This window comes from Emiliania huxleyi, assembly GCF_000372725.1.
Source record: "Emiliania huxleyi CCMP1516 unplaced genomic scaffold EMIHUscaffold_4, whole genome shotgun sequence".
NCBI lineage: Eukaryota > Haptophyta > Isochrysidales > Noelaerhabdaceae > Emiliania > Emiliania huxleyi.
Window position 1 is genome coordinate 2,199,939 of NW_005198966.1, and position 18,103 is coordinate 2,218,041.

The 18,103-nt window shown below is 68.3% G+C and overlaps 3 protein-coding genes across 3 annotated transcripts in view; 2 read left to right on the plus strand and 1 right to left on the minus strand.

Annotated features, from left to right (window-relative positions):
* Window positions 1-2,849: 2,849 nt before the first annotated feature.
* Window positions 2,850-4,534, plus strand: EMIHUDRAFT_196791 (hypothetical protein; the record flags this gene model as incomplete). Its single annotated transcript, XM_005770862.1, has 3 exons — window positions 2,850-3,058; window positions 3,203-4,282; window positions 4,360-4,534. 3 exons carry the CDS (start codon window positions 2,850-2,852, stop codon window positions 4,532-4,534), a joined length of 1,464 nt encoding a protein of 487 aa, XP_005770919.1.
* A 63-nt stretch (window positions 4,535-4,597) lies between these two features.
* On the minus strand, window positions 4,598-5,164 carry EMIHUDRAFT_196792 (hypothetical protein; the record flags this gene model as incomplete). Its single annotated transcript, XM_005770863.1, has 3 exons — window positions 4,598-4,634; window positions 4,782-4,852; window positions 4,949-5,164. 3 exons carry the CDS (start codon window positions 5,162-5,164, stop codon window positions 4,598-4,600), a joined length of 324 nt encoding a protein of 107 aa, XP_005770920.1.
* Window positions 5,165-11,931: 6,767 nt separating this feature from the next.
* EMIHUDRAFT_96197 (hypothetical protein) overlaps window positions 11,932-18,103 on the plus strand; it is a gene marked incomplete at both ends in the record, with an annotated part of 9,861 nt that continues 3,689 nt past the window's right edge. Inside the window, 6 exons of the mRNA XM_005770864.1 lie at window positions 11,932-12,090; window positions 12,524-13,930; window positions 14,363-14,434; window positions 14,464-14,621; window positions 14,821-15,724; window positions 17,969-18,097. Of these exons, the coding sequence (XP_005770921.1) occupies window positions 11,932-12,090; window positions 12,524-13,930; window positions 14,363-14,434; window positions 14,464-14,621; window positions 14,821-15,724; window positions 17,969-18,097 (2,829 nt within the window). The remainder of the gene's footprint in view (window positions 12,091-12,523; window positions 13,931-14,362; window positions 14,435-14,463; window positions 14,622-14,820; window positions 15,725-17,968; window positions 18,098-18,103) is intronic.

Genomic DNA, 18,103 nt, shown 5'->3' on the forward strand with positions numbered 1-18,103 from the left:
CTTAGCTCCCCGGCCCTGGATGTGAGGCTAATGACTGCACTCCAAGTGCTCCAAGTGCGCATGCGCTTCTTAGCTCCCCGGCCCTGGGCGTGAGGCTGCTGACCGCACTCCAAGTGATCCACAAGTGCCCCGAGTCAACGAGACTGCCCCACACAGCAGGCTGGAAGTACCTCGCCAGGCGCGGCCCGAGGTTTGGCCGCGTCGTCCGCGTCGGTAGCGAGGCCTCAACGCGGACCGAACAAACCAAGACACACAGACCACCGACACACCCAACAAAATCGGAGCGCGCGGCTCGTAACCAGAATGCACGGTGGCAAGTGTGCTTTCTCTCTCCATGCGCCAGAGTCGAGCGTCGTCACTCCGTCTTGCCGGCCGGCTTGTCCCACTTGTGGTTGTTCTTCGAGAACTTCGCAATGTCGCCGCCAAAGAGCGCCTTGAGGAAGGAGGCGATCCAGCTTGCCTGCAGCATGACGGGGACGAGGAAGACGCTGATCAGCGGCGCCGCGAAGAAGGGTGACTCGATGCACGTCCAGTCGGGCAGGCCGAAGAGGCAGTACGGGAAGAAGGCGAGGAAGAGGGCAAAGATGACGCCCGCCTAGATGCGGGGGGTGTCACGGGTCGCTGGTGGGTGCGAGGATGGGTGCGAGGGGGAAAGGCGGGGCAGAGCGCGAGGACGACGCCTGGTACGCGAGGTCGATCATCGCCCACTTGTGGAGATCCTTCCACGCGAGCTCCTTGGTCCCGCTCGCCTCGACGAGGCACAGGCACTTATACGCGACAAAATCCTGGCCCGCCTGCATAGTGCCCACGGCTAGCACGATGAGGTTGATGTCCTTGAAGAAGTCCTGGCTGTCGGTGGTGCCGCCGGGCACGGCCTTCTCGGGAGGCAGGCCAAAGGCTCCGAGTCCGAGCCCGAAGGCTTGCGAGCCGGTCTGGTATACGCCGACCGTGAGCCAGAAGGAGACCGAGAAGAGCGAGAGGTATTTAAGCGGCGTCGCCGTCCACGGCGGCATAAATCTGTACCGGCAGAGCCAGAATCCCATGCACATCGCCACGAGTGTGTTGATGGCGAACGGGATGATGTAGGAGACCTGCAGCCGCCAGTCGGAAGCCGGCGGCGCCAGCTTCCAGTCGGTGACGTCGAGCATGATTGCGTGGTAGTTGAGCAAGCAGCCTGAGGAGCGCGCGGGATGGGCTGAACTCTCTACGTGTAAACACGGCGCGGGCGCGGCGCGGGCAGACCGATGAAGACATAGTGCGGGGCGATCAGGTAGGAGAGGATTCGGCCCAGAGCGACGTGGAAGGAGTCGCCCTTGACCTTGCGCAGCATCTGTACCATGACGATCGCAAGGAGAATGACGGCGCAGTAAACGTGGAAGTCAGACAGGAACTTCACGTACGGGTCAAGCAGCGGGTACCGGGCGATGATTGAGACTGGCACCTCGGGGTTTTCGCCGCGAATGTTTTTGGCAATTTGCTCGCTCATCCTGGCGCCTCCGCATGTGATGGGCGGCGTCTTGCCGCCCACATTGAGCCGCGACCAGGCTACCGCCGATCCGGCCTGCAGCGAGAAGAAGACGCCGAGCGTGCCGCGCAGCATGTGTGGGCTTGGGCTTCACGGACGTCTCCGGCAATCGCTGGCGGCCGGGCCCCGTACCCCCCTACTCGAGTACCGAGGTCTCGTGCTTGGGGACAAAGTACAGGTCAGCCGAATTTAAGATTTGAAGGCGGGGCGGCCGTGAGCTGTAAAATCTTGAAAATGTGTGAATTTACAGCTAAAATCTTGCGAAAATGCGCTCCAGAGCTCTAAAATCTTGGTCTAAAATCTGAAAATCGCCGGCCTGCGGCCGGCCTCTAAAATCTTAAATTCGGCGGACTTGTAGTGTGCATCCACCCATTATTGTGTGTACTAACACACACACACGAGAAAGCAACTCCTCGCAGTAGGTGGGCGCCTTTGCTGTAAATCTTCGAACGAAGCATGGAGCATGGGGGCAAGGATTCGCCGTTCCTGCGATCTTACGCAACGCCGGTGCCGGTACCCGTGGTAGGTATGCCATCACAGTGACAGTCACATCAATCAACGTCGCAAAGGCGGTACGTGTTGGACACTAGGTCCTGCTGCGAGCACCACCAGCCCACGGCTGAGGACCAAACTGCTTGTCCTGAGAGAGTAGCGGAGCAGTCCCGGATGGACACCAACTTATCAGAGAGGTTCGTGCAGCTCTGCTCCCCCAGCGCGCACGTGTCGCTGCCAGTCTGCCAGGAGCCGCCAGCTCGCTTGCACACCTTCCGCGCGCCCAGGATCGAGGTGCACGCTGCCGAAGCAGTGTCGTCCCCCCTCTCCCCGACGGCGATGGCGGTGTGACCGATTGAGCTACAAGAGGAGCTTGTTCAGCAGGATCCGGGATAGTCAGATGCACTACCTCACTGGGCCTCCGCCCCGCTCAGCATTATATCAGGAGGTGCCAAAGCAGCAGCATCTCAATGAGGTGAGCGTCGTCTTCTTTCGGCCGTCCAACATAAAAATAAAACCTGGGGGGCCCAGGACCAGCCTGGACGGGGCACAAACGCCAGAGACACGGCACACGGGGAGCACGCCAACACACACGTTGTTGCTTGCGCTGCGCGGTTTTCGCGGCCGTCCTTTGACGTCCGTCCGCGCGCCGCCGCGCGCCCGTCGGGGTGGTGGGCGCCGATTCAATCCAGGCGGTTTTGGCGGAGAGGGATTTTAACGAAAGTAGTGTGGGGCCGCGGCCAGGTTTTTCTTTCCGGCCTTCAGCCAGGGGCAGGCGCCGGCCCGCCTCGACTGACACCAGGCAGACCGCCCGACCTGCGATCGCAGCCGCATGGCGCTCGCCGCCGGCGACGTCGTCCGAATCTTTGGCCTCACTTCGGAAAGGGGCCAAGAGCTGAACGGGAGAGAGGCGACCGTCGAGACTGTCGGCGAGCGGTGCATCCTCAGGCTGGAGACCGGCGGTGAGCCCTCAGACAAGCGGCTTGCTGTCCCAGAGAGGAAGTTGGTCCGCGCCGGCGAGTACGACTCGGACGACGGATGGTGCGCTCAAAAGGTGGCGGCGCGACCGCGGCCGGCGGCAGCATCGTCGGCGGCAGCATCGTCGTCGGCAGCCGCAGCAGCAGCAAGCGGAGGCCCAGGGGCGGGCGCGGGCGCAGCGCCGGAAGAGGGGATGCGACGGACTAGCTGCTTCCTGAACGGCAGCTTCGTGGCGGCTTCGAGCGGCGGCTCGTCGTCGAGCTTTGAGTGCACGCTCGACTCCTCGTGGGCGGCCGGCGATCTGCTGCACCAGCGCGTGAAGTTCATCGGACCCCAGCGCACTGGTAGCTACGGGACAGCGGTGCGGTGGGACGCCCAGGCGGCGAAGTACGCGGTGAACCTGGAGCCGACCTATCGTGGCGTGACCATCTACGAGACGCCGTGCAACCTCGAGGCGGCGGATTCCACCGTCTCGCAGGCTCACAAGCAAGACCAGCGGTGGAAGGTGGATAAGGCGCGCGAGGAGAGGTGCGGCATCTTTGCCCTCGCGGTGGCCCTCCGGCCCGGCGTCGACAACCTCCGCGGCTTCGTGGCGATGGAGAAGTTTGACGGCTTCCGCTCGCTGTGGGACGGCACCGTGTTTCGCATGCGCGGCATCCAGGGCGGGGCGGAGCGGCGGGTGAAGCCTCCGCCGGAGCTGGCCTCCCTGCTGCCGACCGACCTCAAGCTCGACGGAGAGCTGTGGAGCGGGCGCGGCTGCTTCTCCGCCGTGAGCAAGGTCTGGTCCGACTTCGACGGGGTCTCCTTCGCGGTGTACGACGCGCCCGAAGTGGCCGGCGGCTTCCTCGCCCGCCTCGCGGCGGCAGACGAGGCGATCGCTGCCGTCGCGCGATCGCGAGGTCTCGAGCCGACGCCACCGTTCGCTCCGGCCCGTGCGCCGCCGGCGGCGCGCTGTTTCGTGGTTGGCGCGGTCCGGTGCGAGGAGGAGGCGGTCGTGAAGCGGCTGATGGAGGCGGTGCTGGCGGAGGGCGGCGAGGGGCTCGTGCTGCGGCGGGCGCTGTCGCGGCACCGAAGGGGCCGCTCCCGCGATGTGCTCAAGGTGAAGGAGTGGCTGGACGCGGAGGCGGAGGTGCTGGGCACCAACATGGGCGACGGCACCTCTGTGCGCGCCTCGCTGCGCCTCAAAGTGATCGGGAACAGCTCCGACTGCAGGGTGACTCCCGGCACGGTCTTCTCGTGCTCTTGGGACTGGAAGGCGAAGCCCATCCCCTCCGGCACCACCGTCACGTTCAAGCGCGACTCGCCCTCGCGCAGGCGGCCTCCTCGCGTGAGCGGCGCCCTTTCACAGCGCGTCGTGTGAACAGGTTCGCCGCCCCCTTGGGCGACGGCAAGCCGCGCTTTCCAGGCATCATCGGCATCGGCGAGGAATACGGGCGGGAGCTGCAGCGAGCGCGTGCTGCCGCCCGAGCGGCCAGTGCGGCCGGTGGGAGCGGCGAGCACGGAGCAGGCGGAGCGGCCGTTGACAATTTGTGGCGCTAGGTTTGGTACATGAGAGGCAAAGGTGTACGTTCCTACGTCTGATGAGCATGAGGTTGCCGGCAGCTAGAGCTGCCGATCCCATGTTCCATCGCTATCGTCGCTTGTGTCACAGCTAGTGCCGGTCTGTGGTGAGCGCGTGTGAGGTGTGTGAGCACAGCATCTCGGCGGTGTGCCGCCGACCAATAATTAAGTCTTTTCCATCGGCATCCGGTAAGACAAGCAAAAACAGCGAACGTAACAGCCTCACCACGCGCCCGGCCCGGCTGCAGGGAACACCTTTGGCGCCACGCCCAGTACGAGCTGGTTGCAGGGCCCGCCCTGCGCACCGCTCCAGTGCTGCGCTCCGCGGGGCGCTCCGCCGCTGGGGCCGCGCGCCGCCAGCGGGTGGGCGGCCGAGTTGTCCTGGTACAGCACATCCCCCTTGGAGAAGGTGGTGACCTCTCCATCGGACGTTCTGATGTACAACGAGCCGTCCAGCGTCACCACAAACTGGGGCGACGGGCAGTGGTGCCACGGGTTCTCACCCACCTGCTGGGTGATGACGAGGCCGGTGAGCAAAAAGTCGTCGGTGCTGGAGAAGGCACGCACGTACTGCATCGCCGCGTCTCCTCCTGTCGAGGTGAAGTCCATCGTCTCCAGCCCTCCGAATCGGCGCTCGGCGAGGTGCGTGACGCCGTCGTCGCTCACCCACAGCTGACGGTAGCGGATGACGCCCGGCGGCGGCGGCGGTGCGGCCCCTGCCGTCAAAAAAAATCGTGTAGGTAGCAAGAGGGGCAACCCCCCAACCCTCGCATCTCCACACCCGGACACGGGCAGGAGCCAGGAGCCCCACGCACGGCGTTCAAGTGGTCTGGCGGTGGTGGTCAATAATCGGTGGTGGTGGTGGTGGTGTTCGCGGTGGGTGGTGGTGGTGGTGGTGATGATGTGGTTTTTAGGGGGTAACTTCGAATCTTTCTTCAATTCAACCGCCAAACGGCGTGCTTTCGCGCCACGACAGGCGCCGTTTCCAGCCTCAAGGCAGGTGTCTCGCTGCACATGGCTGATCTACTCTCCTCGATCTTCTCTCCGAGCGGCTACTCCCCGGCTCCGCGATTGCCGGCCGCCCTCCGCCGCCTCGACGCTGCCCAGATCACGCCGCTCGACGCCGCCGCCGCCCGCCGTCAGCAGCTCCATCGGGAACGCGGAGACGAACCTTCAGAACCCTGCGAAGACGCCGAAGGTCGCGCCTGCCCCGTCCACGACGGACGCCGTTAACTGAGGGTGCGTGGATCGATTGCTTGGGATTATGGCAGGCCGTCCGAGTGTAAGGGGAGTCGGGACCGCGGGATGTGGATGGGAAGCTGGGACCCTGGGACGTGTTGGGGGTTGTCATGCGTGATCATTTCCTCACCTCCTGCCCTGCACAATGCAGCGAGATGAGCTCTGCATGCGCTGTATATCGCAATGCACCTAGATGCGACCAAGCACGCAATACCAATTAATGCAGCCGAATGCACTCAGTGGTTGCATGCAGTGTAATGCATGCATAGAATGCATCGTAATGCAGTGAAAGAATGTGTTCAACATGCGCCTGCATGCAAGGGGCGAGTTCTGTAGAACTCCCCGGGCACCGTCCCCCCCGCGGGTTGCCTGTATTCCATGCAACCTGTGTCACCCGAAATCCAGAGTGTCACTCTTATGGTTTTTTTTGCAAATTTGCGAAGTGCGGCTTCGGTGTGCATTTTTGCGGCTTCGGTGTGCATTTTTGCGGCTTCGGTGTGCATTTTTGCGGCTTCCGTGTGATTTTTGCGGCTTCCGTGTGCACCTGCCCGTCGCTTACCTGCCCGCGACGACTGTACCTGCACGATGGACTGCTGGTCAGCTGTGGATGTGACGGAGGATGAGCTGCATGCTCGGGTGGAGGAGGCAACCCCGGGCGGCGCGCTCGACGTCGCGCATGCGTTCGAGGTCGAGTCCATTGACGGGGATGAGGACAGTGGCGGAGAGCTGGACGCCGCTGCCACCGAGGGAGGCGGTGGCGAGGGCGAGGCGGACGGCGGCGGCGGCGATGGCATTTCTTGGGTGTATGGACGTACGTTGAATTAGCTGTTCTGTGGCCGCTGCTTGCTTCGCCCGCCAAGTCTCTCCTTTTTTTTACAAATCGTTCCTCTTGCCAGTTGCAAGGTGAGGAGGTGCCACCACATGTGCAGTACCTCATCCGCTACCATGACTACTTCAATGTGCATCAAGCGACTATTAACCGCATGGATGAGCTCCGTAATCTTGGGCCACTGGAAGAGATTGCAGCAGGCGTCCTCGGCCCCGTGCTGGAGGACGACGAACAGCAAGCGTTGCAGTGGCTGGAACTGCACCCCAGGGTACTGTTTAACCAACTAGACGTGCTGTTAGAGGCGCAGGCGCGGGTGCGCGAAGGTAAGGAGAGCGTGCCATTCCAATGGCTAGCTGACGCACCGAACTTTTCTGTTGGTAATTTCACGTTCCGCCTCCTATCAGAGTCGAGTGAAGTGGTTGCTGTCGGAAGAAAGCTACGCAACTGCGCGTCGAATTACATCACCAAGTGCCTTGCCGAGGAGTCTGTGCTGGTGGCTCTGTACGCGATTGAAGACCACGCCTTTGAGATACCGCTTGCGCTGGGCGAGCTCGATGCAAATGATCTGACCGACTGGAAGCAAACATCGCAGAAGCAAAACCAGGAGCCCACCCCAGAGATGCGCAGTGCATTCGATGCTGGTCTCAATGATGTGACACGGTGGATTCGTGGCAAAAAGTCGCTCTAAAGATCAGAAGCCTGTGAATTCTACCTGCTATAAGTGTTGCCACGGAAACGGCTTGTACCGTATACCTCTCTTCATTGTCGCCCCAAGGTTACGGAGCTCATTCATGTACGTAGTGGCACAAATGGCGATGGGGCGGGGAGGGCGGCATGCGGGGCGGCAGCGGCGCGGCTGCAGTGATGGCTGTGCGCGAGGGCTACAAGGTGGTTCAGCGGTCGTACAGACTGTTGCCGGTGCACACATACCCATACATAGACCATCCGTAGTTTAAGATGCGTACGGGGTGTGGACCCCCTGAGAGTTGACCAGGGGTTGTGCGCTGGGCCCTCCTGCTCGGCTCCAGCCAGTAGACAAGTCTTGTCATCAACAGAGTAGAAGGATCTGACCTCGGGGCCGATGTGACCAAGCGCTGGTAGCGTGGTTTAACCTCAAACCCATGGTCTCACAGTGTGCCGGCAGTCGCCGAGCAGTGTCGCTCACACAAGCCGCAGCACAAGTGACTGAGGGCCAGTGAGGGCGAGCCCATCGCTGTCACAGCTGTGGCAGCCGCACAATAGGCTGTGTCAACTGTGCAGAGTGTGTGAGCAGCAGAGGAGCTGCTCTCCAGGCTTCTGTCGCAAAGAGCTGCATGCCACCGAAAGCGCTGTCGAGGTTCGCCGAGCGCGGCGCAGGTTGAGGGAAGCCGTCACCGACGAGCGCGTTGGACTTTTCACTCCGGACAAAGACGGGTACACGCACACGAGCCGCGGTCGTGTACCCGTCTTAGGGGCGAGGCGCGGGACCGTCTGTGGCGAAGTGGGTCGCGTCCCTCGATTTCCTCAACTCACGGTCCGCTCCCTCTATATACATCTCTGGAGCCACATCTTCACCTCAGATACAAGTCATCTGACCCCCTCGAGCTACCCCCTTGAGGGTGACCGGGGCGCGGGGCGGACAGATTGGCTGTGACAGCTCGCTCAACTCTCAACGGTTGATTTTTGGTTTCGAAAAAACCTCGATTCTGAAACTGCACGACTAGTCGCACCTCACACTGGCTACGTCTCGGCTGAAGGCTGGATTATCTGGGCTGACCTCGTACGCAGGCCGCGAGCTGATGATCTTCTGCTGGTACGTGGCGTGGATGTCGCACTCAATCTCCGGGTCGTCGCAGATCTGGGAGATGCGAGCCAATCTCGATCCGGAGCAGAAGGCGCCAACCACGCTGCTCATCGCCTGAGCCGCGTCGAGCATCTGCCCGCCCAATGGGTGGCAGGTGCCGCTGCTGCTGTGGCATGCCGCGACTGGCCGGCGCCTCGGCGCGTCAGCTCGGCTCGGCGTAGCGATAGTGGCCAGCGCAACTCGCCTGGACTCAACGCTCAGCCAGGAGCTCCCGCACGCGCTGGCGCGAGGCATGGCGCATGCAACGCGTCTGAATGCTCGCCTCGCCTCGCGCAAATGCGACCGTCCTCGCAGCCGACAGTCCACCGCCTGCTAAAGGAGCACTGCGACGAATGCGGCACCAGCGACGCATGGCAGGCTGGTCATGACGCAGTTATAGGGTGAGTTGTGTGCCGTCAGAGTGACTCTCTGTGTGTCAGGGATAGTCAGGGCCGTCCACCAGAGCTCCAGTAAGCTCGGAGACACCCCATTAGTGCGACTCGACCTCTTTGAGTCACTGCCTTCCCGGCGGTTTGGCGTAGAGCGCCTCTACAACAAACTCTACAACAAAATCGCGCTCTACATCGCTCTACAACGCAGGCAGTTCGTCCCGCGGCGGATGTAGAGCTGTACAGCTCTACAGCGCTCCGGAGCGCTCTACATCTCTACAACTCTACAGCGCTCTACATCTCTACATCCTCTACACCGCCTCCCTCAGGGTGTTCCACTCGGTGCCCCATCATGATTTATTTTGCCCCATTCATGATTTATTTTGCCAGAGTTTTGGGCTTTTGGCCATGACTGTGCAGGTGTGGTGGTGGTGTGGGTGGTGGTGGTCTGGACGTCTGGTAAGGTAAGGTAAAGTTCTCCACACACACAAAGAGCGGTGGGGCAAGGGGGGGCAACCCTCGCATCTCCACACCCGGACACGGGCAGGCGCCAGGAGCCCCACGTGAACGGCGTTCAAGTCACAAGTGGTCTGGTGGTGGTGGTCGGTGGTCGGTGGTGGTGGTGGTCGCGCGGTGGTGGTGGTGGTGGTGGTGGTGATGCTGGTTAAAGTCCATCGATCGTCTCCAGCCCTCCGAATCGGAGAGATTTTTAGAAGCCAACAAGAAATGTGGCACACAATCTCCGAATCGGCGCTCGGCGAGGTGCGTGACGCCGTCGTCGCTCACCCACAGCTGACGGTAGCGGATGACGCCCGGCGGCGGCGGCGGTGCGTCGTTGACGGCCATGACCGCCCCTGCCGTCAAAAAAAATCGTGTAGGTATAAAGAGGGGCAACCCCCCAACCCTCGCATCTCCACACCCGGACACGGGCAGGAGCCAGGAGCCCCACGCACGGCGTTCAAGTGGTCTGGCGGTGGTGGTCAATAATCGGTGGTGGTGGTGGTGGTGTTCGCGGTGGGTGGTGGTGGTGGTGGTGATGATGTGGAGAGAGAATTCTTGATACGAAACCACGACGACACACACCAGTCGACTCGCATCGGTTGCCTCCATGAACGGCGGAGCTATTCTCGCGCCCACACCACACCTGGCTCCAACGTGGACACGCCCATAGCTGGGGACACTACTAGGTCACGCATGGCATCACAGAAGTTTTATCTCTGGGCCCCGAAAGGCATCTCTAGCAGTGTCGTTACACATGCCCCCTCCCCTCCTGGGCGCATGCGCCTCACGTCTCGCCAGAGCATAAGCCCTTGGCGTGTGGCGAGACGAGTTTTTCGCCATCGCAGCGAGCAGCAAGCCGCCCGCCGCAAACAGCCGGAGGCATCGCCACGGCACTGGCTGCGCCGCGGTCCCGCACCCGTCGACGCAGCTCCCCCCGCGGAAGACCGCGCGTAGCAACGTCTTGACGATCGAGATGAGCGCGCTCGAGGCTCGCCCACCTACTGCCCCTGAGAGTTGGTTATTGAGTGGGCTCGGCTCCCCCCCTTGGGATCGAAGCTTCCACGACCTCACACCCAACATCCCAGGCGGGATCAGAAGGGGACTCCACACCGGACACCGCCCGGGCACAGCCCCCCTACCCGTCGGATCGCACAGAGGGCCCCCTCGGAGCAGCCCACACACAATCACGCATCGGCAGATTGAGTGCCTGAGTCAGGCAGACAGCACAGACAAGAGGAGAGAGAGGAGAGAGAGAGAGAGAGAGAGGAGAGAGGAGAGGGTGAGGGTGTGAACACACGTGAGGAGTGGGGGAGGGTGTCTGTGGTGGGTTGTAGTCATACTACTTACAACCACGCGCCCCTCAGGAGCTTAAGGTAGAGCTGAGCGTCCAAGACGCCTCGGTGCCTCCCACCGGGTGAGACCATCCGGATCTATCTGCCGCGTCCTCCGTACGCAGCAGTCCTCGCGATGGCCCACGGTCCTCCGTCGCCCGGTTGAACCCCCTGCCTCCCGGTTGACCCCCCGGTCCCCGTACACGACCATGAAATAAACTCAAAGTCCACCACAGCCACCAGCCTCCACCTCCACCCGCGAGCCGCCACCGCTGCCGCCCGCGACGCCGCCCGCCGCGTCAGATAGCCGCGACGCGCGCATCGAGTCGCGTCGGAGAGCCGCGCCGCACCAGCAGCAGCATCTGCACCACAACCAGCAGCAGCAGCACCACCACCACCACCCGAGAGAGAAGCGCACCTGCCCGACGCCGCCCGCCGCGTCAGACGCTCGCGACGCGCGCGTCGAGCCCAGTCGCACAGCCGCGCCGCGCCAGCAGCAGCATCGGCACCAGCAGCAGCAGCACCACCACCACCAACAGCAACAGAGACAGGCAGTGCAGGCGCAGAGGCGCTCGCAGAGCGGCGCTCAGCGCCGCGCACGCCACGCTGCGGACCGTCGGACGAGCGCACCGTACATCGGCGGCGAGCCTCGTCGCCAGCCGTCTCGCGAGAGAGCGGCGCCGCCGCGTGCGCGCAGCAGCCGCCGCGGCAGAGGCGAGCCGCGGCGACGTCCGCACTAACGGATAACGGCCATTGGCGGTTTTTCTCTCTCTCTCTCTCTCTCTCTCTCTGATGATGTGGTTTTTAGGGGGTAACTTCGAATCTTTCTTCAATTCAACCGCCAAACGGCGTGCTTTCGCGCCACGACAGGCGCCGTTTCCAACCTCAAGGCAGGTGTCTCGCTGCACATGGCTGATCTACTCTCCTCGATCTTCTCTCCGAGCGGCTACTCCCCGGCTCCGCGATTGCCGGCCGCCCTCCGCCGCCTCGACGCTGCCCAGATCACGCCGCTCGACGCCGCCGCCGCCCGCCGTCAGCAGCTCCGCCTCGCGTGGGACGGCTGGCTCCGGCGCAGCGTCGAGGACGCCCGGCGGCAGCTCGTCTGGCGGCGGCTCTCGTCGCGGGCGCAGGCGCAGCGCTCGCGGCGCCGCCTCGCCCGCCTGCTGGCGCGCTGGCGGGATGTGAGCGGCCTCGCGCGTCGAGAGTCGCGGCGCGACACGCTCCTCTCCGCCGTCCGCGACGCCGACGCCGCGTGGGACGAGCGGATGGCGCAGGCAAAAGCCGCTCGCACCGCCAGCGCGCAGGCCGCCGCCGCCGCCTCCTCGGCAGCCGCATCGCCCGGCATCGCGGGCCGCGCGAGCCGCGTCGCGAGCTGCGCACGTGCAGCTGGGCCCGCCGAGGCGATGGCGGCGGCGTGCGGTGTGGTGACTCCGACGGGTCCAAGTCGGACTGCCGCCCCAGCGCTGCCTTCGCCGCTGCTCGGCGGCGGCTGCGGCGCCTCGCCCACCGCCACGGCGGAGGCGCTGCGGCGGGAGCTCGAGGGCGAGAGGCGCAAGCTGCTCGCCGCCCTTGACGAGCAGCGCCGCTCCGTCCGCTCGGCGTCGTCCGCCGCCGAGGCGCACGCCGCGGCCCTCGCGCAGGCGCAGAGGCAGGCGGCCGCCGCCCTCGCCGCGGCTCGCGCCGAGACGGAGGCGGAGGCTGCACGGACGGCTGCGGCAGCGGCGAGGGCGGCAGAGGCAGAGGCGGCGGCCGCAACGGCCAGGGCAGACGCCCTCGAAGCTGCGGCGGAGGCGGCGGCCGAGGGGTCGCGAGCCTTCTCGGAGGCCTCTCGGGACCCCGCTTGGAGCCTCCCCATAGGCGGCGGCCGAGGTGACGGCCGCGAGCCGAAGCATCCGCGACGCGGACGGCGACGCGGCGGCGGCGGCTCGCGCTGCCGAGGCTGCGCACACGGCGGGCTGCCTGGCGGCAGAGTCGGAGCGGCAGAGGCGGCTGGAGGCGGAGGCGTCGGCGGCCGCGCTCGGCGTGGAGCGCGACGCGGCGATCCGAGCCGCCGCTGACGCGAGGGGCGAGGCGGCGGCGGCAGCGCAGCGTGCCCACCGGGCAGCGGCGATGGCGGAGGCGGCGGCGGCGGCGGTGCAGGCGGAGAGGGCGGAGCGGGGCGTGGCGGTGGCGACCCTCGCGGGTGCGGTGGCGGAGGCGGAGGCGGAGGCGGAGGCGCTCGCCGCGGCGGCTGCCGCACGCGCCCGTCGGGAGCGGAGGGAGAGCGAGGCGGCAGGCGCTGCGGTGCGCGGTGTCGAGTTGAACGCGCTGCGAGCCGCGCTGTGCGATGCCGAGGCGTGTGCTGCGGCCGCGGGCGACGCGGCGCAGCGCGAGCGGCGCAGGGCGGAGGGGGAGGCGCGGGCGGCGGCGGCGACGCGTCGGGCGGCCGCCGAGTCCGCCGCGGAGGCGGGCGAGGAGGCTGCTGCTGCGGCGCTGCAACACCAGGAGGCGGTCGAGGCGTTGAGTTTGCGGATGGGGCGCGCCGAAGCCGCAGCCGCCGACGCGACGTCCCGTGCGGAGGCTGCCGAGGGCCGGCTCGCGGCAGCGGCGCGGCGCGGCGAGGACGCGGCGGCGGCGGCGGAGGTTGCGGCGAGCGAGGCGGCGTCGTCGTCCGACGCGCGCGCGGCCGCCGTCGCGGCGACGGCTGCCGCAGAGTCTGCGGCGGCCGTCGCCGAGGCGGCCGAGGGGGAGGCGAATGCGCGCGCCGCGGCGATGGAGAGGCGGGCCGAGCAGGCGGAGGCCATCCCTGCCCTCTACGCCCTCGCTCCCCTCTCCCGAATCACCTCCCTCCCCTCTCGCTTGCCTCTTCTCGCCTCCTCGCCCTCTGCCTCTCGGCCGCTGCCCCTCCCCTGCCCGTTGCCTCTTCGTTCGCTCTCCGGCTCTGACATACCGCCTCCACTGCTCACCGCACTCCTCGCCATCGGCGTGCAGGCCGGGCGCGCCGCGGCGACTGCCGACGCGGCTGCGCGCCGCGCGGAGGCGGCGGTTGCCGCTGCAGAGGAAGAGGGGCGGAGGCTGGCTGCCGAGGCGGCTCTGCTGGGGGACGAGTTTTGGGCGGCGGAGGAGGCGGCGCGGCGGGAGGCGCGGGAGGCGCGGGAGGAGGCGCAGGAGGGTGCGCGGCGGTCGGCTGCGGCGGAGGCGGCGGCGGAGGCGTTTGGGAGGGAGGCGGCGGTGCGGGCGAGGGGGGAGGTTGAGGCGGCAGAGGCGGCGCGGCGGGAGGCGGAGGTGGCGCTCGAGTCGGCCGGCACCTGCCTGGCGGACACGGCGCAGAGGCTGCACGAGGCGGAGGCCCAGCGGGACGCGCTCGCCCTCGCGCATGCGGGAGCCGAGGCGGCGGCAGCCGCCCTCGGCGCCGCGCTGAGAGAGGCCGAGGCAGCCGCTGCCGACGCCGCCGCCGACGCCGCCGACGCCGCGGACGGCGCAGCGTCTGAGGCGGAGGAGGGGCGGGCGAGACTCGCGGAGGAGAGAGCCGAGGTGCGCCCCTCGCCGAGATGCGGCCGAGGTGTGGCCGAGATGTGGCCGAGGTGTGGCCGAGGTGTGGCCGAGGTTTGGCCGAGGTTTGGCCGAGATGCGGCCGAGGTGCGGGCCGAGGTGGGGCCGAGGTGTGGCCCCGACTAACCCTCCCCCCCCCCCCCTCCCCCCCTCCCGCGGCCGCAGGCAGAGGCGGCGGCCGCAGCCCTCGAGACGGCGCACCGGCTGCTGGAGCTCGAGGCGGATCGAGGACCACTAGTCACCCACGAAGTATGGCCACCGCGTAGGCGCACCGGCGGCTGGCCGAGCTGGAGGAGGCGGCGGCGGAGCAGTCGTGGAGGCACAGGCGCGCGCTTGAGGCGGCGGCGCGACTCGCGGCGGCGCAGCGGGAGCGCGGAGCCGCTCGCACCATCGTCACCGCTTTGCTCCGCCGGCAGCTTCGCCAGTCGAGGCGCGCGCTCCAGGATGCTACCGATCTTTGCACCCCCAGACGTGTACTAGAGACGACACGCACGGCGGGGGTGTGCCGCCGCATCCACGGCCGAGGCGCGGTGTTTGCAGCATTCGCAGACTCAGGCGGTGCTCGGAAGACACCGCACGACGCCGCCCTCCCAGCCCCCACCTCCCCCTGCTCGCAACCGCAGGCGTGCAGAGGCGGGGGCGCGGGCGCGGGCGGAGGCGAGCGCAGCAGACGCAGCGCGGCGCGTGGCTGCGGCGGCGGCGGCGGCGGCGGCGTCGCGGGGGGCGGCCGAGCGCGCGCGGCGCGAGGCGGCGGCCGAGGCGGCCGAGGCGGTCGTCGCTGCTGCGGCGGAGCGGGAGGTTGCCCAGGCGGCGGCGGAGAGGCGGCTGCTCATCGAGACGCAGAGGGCCGCCGCCGCTGAGGAGGCGGAGGAGGAGGCGCGGGCGGCGCTGGCGAGCGAGCGCGTCGCGTCGCACGCTGCGACGGCCGAGGCGGCGGCGCGCGTGGGTGAGCCGCAAGCGGCGCTCTCGCCGGGGAACGCGTTCGTGGACCCTTCTCGGATTTTTCCCGGACTCTGCCCGTCAGGCGAGCTGAAGCGGCGGCTCGAGCGGAGTGAGGCGCTGCGGGGGGAGGGCGAGGCGGCGGCGGCGGCGGCGGCGTGCGCGGCGGCCGAGGCGCTGGCGCGGAGCGCGGCGGAGGAGACTGCGGTGCTGGGGGCGTTGCACGAGTCGGACGAGGCGGCGGCGGCGGCGGAGCGGGCGCGGGCAGACGCAGAGCGCGCTGCGGCTTGCGCAGAGGCGGCGGCCGAGGCGTCTCGGCGCAAGGCGGTGGCGAGGGGCGAGGAGGCGGGTGCGGCGGCGGGCGAGGCGGCCGAGGCGAGGGCGGCGGCCGAGGCGGCGGTCGCGCAGGCGGCGGCCGAGGCGGCGCTCGCCCTCCGCATGTCTGAGGCGGCGGACGCGGCCGAGGCGCGGCTGGCGGCGGAGAAGGCTGTCAGCGGGCAGATGCTGCTCGAGGAGAGGGAGGAGACGCGCCGCCGCCTCACTGCCGTGCTGGCTGCGCGCAGCCAGCGGTGGACGGTGCGGCGGGCGGTGCGCCGGTGGTCGGCGCTGCAGCAGGCGACCCCCCACCACACTCTCTGCCGTCGCTCTCTCGCTCGCGGCTTCGACGCGCTGGAGGCGGCGCGGCGGCACGCCACCGCGAGATCCGCTCGGTCGGCGGCCGCGCACTCGCTCGCCCTTCGCCTCGGCACGAGGCGAGCCGCGGCCGCGATTGCCACGTGGCGCCGGAGCGGACGCAGGAGCGAGCGCCTCATCTCGCTCTCGTCTGCCGCGGCGATGGCGGCGGCACGGCAGTCCTGCGGCTGCGCGCTGCGCCGCTGGCAAGGCGCGTCTCGGGCGGCGCTAGCCCTCTCCGCCGCCGCCGCGTCCCACCCACTTGCCGGCCAGACCCCGCGCTGGGCACCGGCTGGCCGCTGCAGGCAGGCGGTGGAGGCGTGGGCGGCGTTTGCTGCGCGTCGGCGGTCGCGCTCTCGCCTGGAGCGCGTCGCTGCGCACTCGACTCTCGCTCGCCGCCTGGCGCGCAGCCTCGCCGAGTGGCGCCTCGCCGCCGCACGAGAGGGAGCCCGCACGCGCTCCGCGGCGACGGCGCACTCTGAGATCAGTCGGCTGGCGCCGCGGCGCGCGCTCCGCGCTCTGTGCGCACACGCGGCTCGCCGAGCAGTTTGCCAGTGGGCTACTCAGCTGGCGGCGGGATCAGCACTCGCCGCCGCGTACGCCGCATTGCGCGTGGAGGCGCGTCGGCGCGCCGACATGAGGCGCGCGCTCGCCGCATCCGCCGCCGCGGTGCGATCGCGCGCCGCGGCGTCGGCTTTTCGCCTCTGGCGGATGCAAGCGTTCTCTGACAGAGAGTCTGGCAAGGCCGCCGCCCTCACCCGGCGCAAGAGCGGAGAGAGGGCGGTCGTCGCCGCCTTTGGCCGCTGGGCGCTCGACGCGCGTTCCGGCGCGTTCGCCAGCCGAACAGCGCGGTCGCGGGTGTTGCCGCGCGCGGCGGTGCGGGCGTGGCGGCGGCGGTGTGTGCAGCGCACGGCGGCGAGGCTGGCCGAGAAGCGGCAGAGGGAGGCGGCCGGCTCGCACGGGCTGCGCTGCGCTCTCCGGCTGTGGGCGGCGGCCGCTGCTTCCCGCCTCGAGATGCGGCGGCGCGCCCGCCCCCTCTCTGACCCGCGCAGGGCGCTGCTGCTCGCTTGGAGGAGCGCCGCCGCTAGCCGCCGCACGCACAGCCTCCGCTGCTGCGCTCTCGCCCACGCCGCTGCAGTGACTGTGCAGAGGAGGCGGCGGCGGGGCGTGCTGCGCGTGCTGCGCGCCGCCGCCGCATCGAGCGCCGCCGCCGCCTCCGTGCGCGCGCGCGCGGGTCGGCGGGCGAGCGCCGCCGCCTTCGCCTCGTGGACGCTCTTTCTCGGCCGAGCGCAGCGGGGAGAGCAGCTCGCCTCCCGAGCGGCTGCGGCGGCGGCTGCGGCGGCGGCACGGCGGCACTGGCGTCGCTGGCGCGCGGCGCCGCCCTCAGATCGCGCGCTCTGCCGGAAGGCGCGGCTGCGGGACGCGGCACGCCGAGCGCGAGATTCGGCCGAGAGATTGAGCCGCGATTCGGGCGGGTGGTGTAGGCGTCGGCCGCCGCGTCGCGCGCGTCTCTCGTGCGCGGCCTCCGCCACTGGGCTGCCCTCTCGGCGTCGGCTGCGGAGCACCGCGCCACCGCCGCGGCGTGTGTGCGGTTGGCGGGGCAGCGAAGGGCGCTGCGACGCGAGCAGGCGGCCGTGGGGAGGTGGCGGATCGCCGCGGGCCACAGGGCGAAGGCGCGGGTGGCGGTGGTGATCGCCGACAATCACGCGGCCGCTCGGGCGCCGCGCTTCTCGCTGCGTCGCTGCCTGGCTTATTGGCGACGCTCGGCGCGGGATGAGCCGAGATGGGCCGAGAGGGGCCGAGAGGGGCCGAGAGGGGCCGAGAGGGGCCGAGAGGGGCCGAGAGGGGCCGAGAGGGGCCGAGAGGAGCCAAGAGCAGCCGAGAGCAGCCGAGAGGAGTGCTGGGGACGTTTCGCGCTGCCCCGTGACTCGTGAGTATCAACTCCAACTCGTGCAGGCGCGACTCGGCTCCGTGGCTTCGCTGGCGGAGCCGGGCGCGGAGGGGCGTGCGGCGCGGCTCAACCACTACTTCCGCGCGCTGCAGGCGGGCCGTCCCCACACCAGACCAAGCCCCCCCCCCCCCCCCCCCTCCCTCCTTGCCCCACCTTCCTTGCCCCAACAACTCCCCTCCTCAACTCCCCCCCACCCCCCGGCTGCCCAGGCGCTGCAGCAGGCCCTCACTCGTCGCGAGGCGGAGCTGGAGGCTCGCGAGGCGGCCGAGGCGGACGAGGCGGACGAGGCAGGGGGGCGAGGCGGCGCCGTTAGCGCCGCCGCCGCCGCAGGTCTCGCGGTGGCG